Genomic DNA, 6,598 nt, shown 5'->3' on the forward strand with positions numbered 1-6,598 from the left:
TTCTTTCCTTCCTTTACTGAAAATAGATTCTCCTCTCATACAATACCTCCCAACCACAGTTTCCTTTTCTTCTACTCCTCCCAGTTTCCTTCTAGTTTCCATACTGATCAAAATTTCAAGCTCAAGCCACCTGATTTGTATGTATGATCAAGGCAGTCAGCCCCCAGAAATACAAAGAAGCAGAATTCCAATATATACTAGTACAAGGTAAACACTCCAATTCCAAAATAAAGAAATGAAAAAAAAAAACATGAAGAAAGTATTAGACTAAAGCAAGGCTGAACCTTAGACTGGCAAACACTAAATTCTGTAGCTATATGATTAGCATCTAAAAAACTCAGTGTTTTGATTGAGTTCCAATGGGCTAAGACAGCACTGTAAATTTGATCTTGCTATTTGTAGACCACATAGCCTCTTACTTAAGCTGGCTTCACTAGTTCCTTCTACTTTCCTTAAGAAATGTTCTATATTCTTAACTTATCTAACATCCAAAGATCTCCATTCTTGCTTAGCTTTGATCATCTTTGTCATAAACTACCTGCAAACTGAAACCCATTGTCTGGCCTCAGTGACATCCTATAAGGATCTAAGTAGAAATCTCCATGTCTATATAACCTTTTTATTTGCATGCCTACATATAGGTTTGCAAGAAACAGGCAAGTGCCAAACCCTATCTATTATTTTAGTACATTTCTGTTGGACAAAAGCTAAATAGTGTGCAACTCGGTGGTGCCCAGTAAGGTATAGACTAGTCAACCTCTATGTAAGGAGATTTGGACTTGGGAGAATGCAAAGCCACGTACACTGATTACTTGGCTGCTAATATGGTTCCATCTCTTCCATCTCTTTATGAGACTAGGTAACTGAACTTTATTCATAATTCATAAGCCAATGACACAAGTCTTAAAATAATGAAGATATATATATATATATATATATATATATATATATATATATACTGTGAATAAGTGAATAACACAAAATATTATTGATCGCGTACTCTGTTGAATAGTTAGGATCTAAGACATTAAAATGAAAAAATGAATATAAGTAACTGACAAACACAAAATGAATGCTATAGTATTTTGTCTGCTCTTATTTGTGGTTTAGTGGGTATTGTTTTATTTTCAGTGGGTTTTTTGTTTGGTTGGTTGGTTGCTTGGTTTGGTTTGGTTTGGTTTGGTTTGGTTTGGTTTGGTTTTGGAAACTCTATTTTTTCCATTGGATTTATGTTTGTGTTTGAGAAAGAACTTGAAGTTGGGGAGGGAAGGATCTGGAAATACCTGGGAGAAGGGGAAAGATGATATTAAAAATATTCAAATTTTAAGAATGTCTTAAATAATAAAAAGGGAAAAAAAAAAAGAAATGTACACCAAAAGATATAAAGGACTCTTAGGGACACACAGATACTAGGACATCACTGTTTCATTTTCTGATATATTTGGATTTTTTTTCCTCCATGAAAAAAATGAAGTATCTATCTTTGGGTTCCTTTCTGGATATGGCAGCCACATGAACCATTTGGACCTCCTAGTGCCATTTTGATCATAAGTGAACTCTAAACCCAGATTCATGGTTTCTATACTCCAGAAAGCCATGCAACCTGATGTGCATCCTGACAAAGCAGACAGAATCCCCTTCTCCTCCTGTGATTTCTGCCTGTTTATCAATATACCCAAATAGGGAAGTGTCTCTGAAGTTTCTAGCAGTAGAAACTTATTACTTGTATTGGAATATTACTAAATATCTGAGTATTTTTTGTGTGTGTGTTTGTATTGTTTATGTAGTACGTGGGTATTGTGAGAGCCATATATTTGTATTTGGGGGATGTGAAAATTAACTTAAAGCCCCCAGGCTGGAGGAATGGAATTTGTAAGTACGAAAAGGGCCTCACTGTTTCATAATGAGTGAACCCAGAGACTGGCAACAGAAAGCCATGACCCAGGAAGGACAAGTGAACATCATATTAAGGTCGAAGTGAGATTTTTACAGGAAGAAATTTTGGAATTATATTTCTGTAACAAATAACCAGAGGTTAATTTATTTTTACTTCTTAATTTCTTTTCTAAAACATAAAAATTGCAGTCAGAATTACTACACTCTTATAGTTTAATGAAATTGGCATGATATGACTTGGCATGTTGTATTTATTTTGCTGTTTGTTGCATAGTACTACAGTAAATATCATGGCCAGACCTAATTTAATATACGTAAAAGATGAGCTGATTCATTTATGGATGTGCATGAAATGTTTATTTGATAATCTGTTTAGGTTCTGTTGTGAAATGAAGCCAACAGGATGGCCTGCTGTAGTACAGCTTGCTGGCTGATTCAGGAAATTGCCCTGTGGTTGCCTAGCAACAAATGGCTGTGTGGCTTTTTATGCCAATAGAATTAGAGGTAAGAGGCTTCTCAGAGGAAGCAGGAGAAAATATTCCCTTTCATCTTTATTTTTAACAAGACTAGCATTATTCTTTAAACACTACAGTCAGATACTGTAATCTATTTAAATTTAGCAGTCAAAGGTGAAGAAGTGTCCAGAATGATGGTTGGTTAAGCCCATCAGGATACATGATTTCCAAATTTTGTCCTTAGGACACACAATGTTGAGGGGCACTGAGCTGAGAGACAACCAGGTGTCTGGTCGAATGAGCTTCTGAACCCCAGAGACCCTTTAGGGACGGTAGGATGTTCAGCTCTGTTCCTGGCCCCCTGGCTCTCTCAGCTTCTGCCCTTCATAGCCCCTCCCACAGAGAGGTTGAGAGGTTTAAGACCATTGGGTCACGTAGGAATGGTGCCCCAGGCTCTCCTTACATGCATATGAGGCATCCCCAACACCCTCAGACTAAGCCAATGAGGTTACCTGCTGTTAAAACCTTCACCCACCCCAAACTGTATATATTGAGCTTAATTGAGAAGTAAAGCGCATACAAGAACCATCCTGTTGTCTGAGAACCTCCGTCATGGACCCTCCCCTCTTTGCCAGCTAGCCGGCTGGCTCCAGAGCTGCTAACACTGGGCAAGGGATCTACAGCCTTTCCCTGCTACCTGGCCGACACTTCCTGGCTTAGCAAAGAGCTGTAACACTTCAGAACCTGCCGGCCCTCTCCCCAGGGGCAGGCAATCTCTCCTCCCTGCTCACACCCTGTCCCCAGCCAGGAGATTGTCATGGGACACCCTCCAGAACAAGGATCCTACACAATGTTCCACTGAGGAAAAGTAAATAAGGTCTTCAAGATCATTTTCAGGGAAAGCTGAAATGCATAGGATTGGTACTACTTTTTCCTGAGGTTACATTAAAGAATAAACAACTGGAAGTGATAAGAGACAGACCAGCAGAGCAAGCTGCTTACAGGTCTCTTTGGGGGATTGGCAATTCAGCTTTCATGAATCATCATCCAGGCTGGGATGGGTTTTTCTGTGACGCAGCTGCCTTTAAATGATCCACATGTCCGTTAGTGATTGTTCATCCATCCCACTGTTAGTAATGCCCATCAACTCATTAAATAGGCAAGTTGGCCTTTAGATATCTTTTAAACTAGTATCAAGTTATGTTTTTTACTAGCTATTCTCCATGGCCTTCAGATACTGTACAGTGCCCTCTGAGGATTGAAGAGACATTTTCTTTGTCTTAACCACATCTGTAAATACAACAGATTTGGAGATCTTTCTATTCACCTACATAGATTTGAAAGCAACCAACTGGTAGTTTCTTAGCCACCCTGTTCTACCTTCAAATAATGTTTGAGAAGATTCCGTTTAACTCTTGTATGTATTCTCCCCATGTAGTGTGTTTCTCAGAGGTCTTGAGCTCTCCTTTAAGAGATTTAGAAAGAGAGAAACAGAGAAGAGGTGGTTGGAGTCTCAAAGTCATATTCACTGTGTGTGACATTGGCCTGTGCCTTCAGCTTCCTGGGCTTCAATTTCCTTCCTTCTTTGTTCTGAGTGGCAATTCTTTCCTCACACAGATACTGGAAGGATTTGGTGATATCTATTAAAGTTATTAAGAAGCACAGAGCAGGGATTAAATCACAGCAGAGGAATCTGCAAGAGTACTTGAGCCAAGTCTGATTTTAATGTCACTGGATATGGCACAGAAAAACAAGCTATATATCTACCTATAGTTGGAGCCAAAAGTAAAACAAAATGATTGGTGATGACAGAGTCAGTATATCAAAAGACTTGTGTATGTAATCATTACCAGTCATTTTTCTGACCCACCCCTTTCTGTCACAAGTTCTTTTAAGAGTTGACAATGAATGACACATTGTCAGGCAAGTGATTCAAGAAAGTTTTACTCTTAAAGACTCGACGTGTGTGTGTGTGTGTGTGTGTGTGTGTGTGTGTGTGTGTGTGTGTGTATTTAAATCTTACCTTTATTTACTTTTACCCATCGAATGGGTAAAAATGTGGAGTTCAAAGATATGACTCAATAGGTAAAGTATTTGTTACCAATTTCATGAAGAATTTAAACTAAAGCTCTGGTTACTATATGATGAAACAAACTGGCTTGGTATTTGAGGACCTTATCTTCAGAGCCCTTTAGAGGTTGTGTATACTTTATAATCATCATAAAAATGTTTAAAAAGATAGTATATGTGAAAAAGTTCACCTCAGTGTCTGAAGAATAATTAATTCTCTAAATGTATGAGTTAAGAATCCAGGTGTTGAAAGAGAGAAATCTAGGTGTTGAAAGAGAGAAAGAGGGGGGAGACAGGGAGGCAGATATTCATGTATCTCTACCAGTCAAAGATAGTTGTTATATGTAGGTTGGTCAGTGGGTTACACTTCTGATTGAACAATTCCAAACTTATAAAGCCTATGATTAACATTATTTAAAAAAAAATGTATAAATGCAAAAAGGAAAAGGGGGCATGGGATAGGGGTTTCCTAAGGGGGGTGGGGAGGAATGGGGATAGGGGATGCCATCTGAAGTGTAAATAAAATATCTAATAAAAAAAAGAATCCATGACGTGTGAGACAGGAAATGTTAGTTGGCAGAAAGAAGTGTATTCTAAGTGCAACAGAAGTTGAAGTGAGGCAAGACTTGACACAGAGGAAGGAGTAAGAGAATGATGAAAGTTATTTTCTATCTTTAATAACATAACAAAATGTAAGCCCTTCATAGAGACACAAAACCTGGATTCAGCTATTTTTATGAGCCTTACAGACTAATTGCCCAGGAAAAGCATGGAGAATAAGAATGGATATAGGTGCAATTATGAGATACTGGGAATTACTGAAGCAAAACAAAAATAAAATCCTGTAAATAAGTGTGTTTGGTGTAGTGATTTGTCTAAGAGACTGAAACCAGTGGTTGCTGATATCAGAAAATAGCTTTTAAAAATGCATCATGAACTTCGTAATTCATTTCTGAGCACCTAAGCTAAACTGTGAAACACCCTTCTCAAGGCTCTCTTCACTTCCTTGTTCCTCAAGGAATAGATTAAAGAGTTCAGCATGGGCGAGACAATATTATTTAATATCTGCACCACAGCCCCAAGCAGAAGGTTTGGTGTACGTTGCAGGTAGATGATAATTACTGGTCCATAGGCACAGAGAATGGCAGTGAGGTGGGCACTGCAGGTAGAGAACGCTTTCTGCCTGCCCTCTGCTGAACGGATTCTCAGAATGGCAACCCCAATGTGTACATAAGAGACACAAACACTGAAGAGAAGCATCAGAGCCAGAAAGCCAACATTGATGGAACCCACCTTCTGGGCCAACTTATTATCAGTACAAGCCAGGGGTAAAACTGCAGGAATGTCACAGAAGAAATGGTGGACATGATTAGGCTCACAGTAGGTTAACTGAAAGGTAAAGAATGTCAGGATGCCAGACTGAAGACATCCTATCAACCAGGATACTGTGACCAAGCTCAGGCACACCCCAGGCTTCATGATGAGCATGTATCTCAGTGGGTGACAGATGGCAACATAACGATCATAGGCCATCACAGAGTAGAGGCATCCTTCAGTAGAACCCAGAAAATGATAAAAGAAGAGCTGTGCAATACAGCCTTTGTAAGAGATGGCTGGGCTCTGGCCAGAGAGGTAAAGTAGCATCTTGGGACAGGTTACTGATGGGAACAACATGTCAAAAATGGATAGAAGTCCCAAGAAGAAATACATGGGGGTGTGAAGGGAAGATGAAGAAACTATTGCTATAAAGATGAGTAAATTTCCAAGCAAGGTAAAGATATATATGAATAAGAACACCACAAAGAGTAGAGTCTCCAGTCCTTTTGTCTGGGGTATTCCCAATAGAATAAATTCATCCAGCAATGTGTGATTTCCCATGGTGCAGAAAGCCTGTTTTGGATTTTCCCAAACATGAAAATATGAATGTAGAGGTTAATACTTATAATGTATTTACTGTTCTAATTTTTATTTTTTTTCAGTAGAAATAACAATGAAAATTATTTCAAGGTAGTTTGTCATATAATAGCATAATAAGAATAGAGATTTTATATCTAAAGTTATATTTTCTCTAAAACATGAATGGAAACATACTAAAACCTGAAATAACAGATGAGCTAAGAAGGTAAGAGTTCCAAGTACCAACCAATAATGTGGTTTAGCTAATTTCCATGATCCAT

At 38.4% G+C, this 6,598-nt stretch overlaps 1 protein-coding gene across 1 annotated transcript; it reads right to left on the reverse strand.

Annotated features, from left to right (window-relative positions):
• Nucleotides 1-4,071: 4,071 nt before the first annotated feature.
• Nucleotides 4,072-6,299, reverse strand: LOC143439023 (olfactory receptor 10N1-like). The gene has a single exon (XM_076924742.1). It carries the CDS (start codon nt 6,297-6,299, stop codon nt 5,382-5,384), a length of 918 nt encoding a protein of 305 aa, XP_076780857.1. The 3' UTR covers nt 4,072-5,381.
• Between the last annotated feature and the right edge of the window lie 299 nt (nt 6,300-6,598).

The sequence above is a fragment of the Arvicanthis niloticus genome, chromosome 26, assembly GCF_011762505.2.
Source record: "Arvicanthis niloticus isolate mArvNil1 chromosome 26, mArvNil1.pat.X, whole genome shotgun sequence".
NCBI lineage: Eukaryota > Metazoa > Chordata > Mammalia > Rodentia > Muridae > Arvicanthis > Arvicanthis niloticus.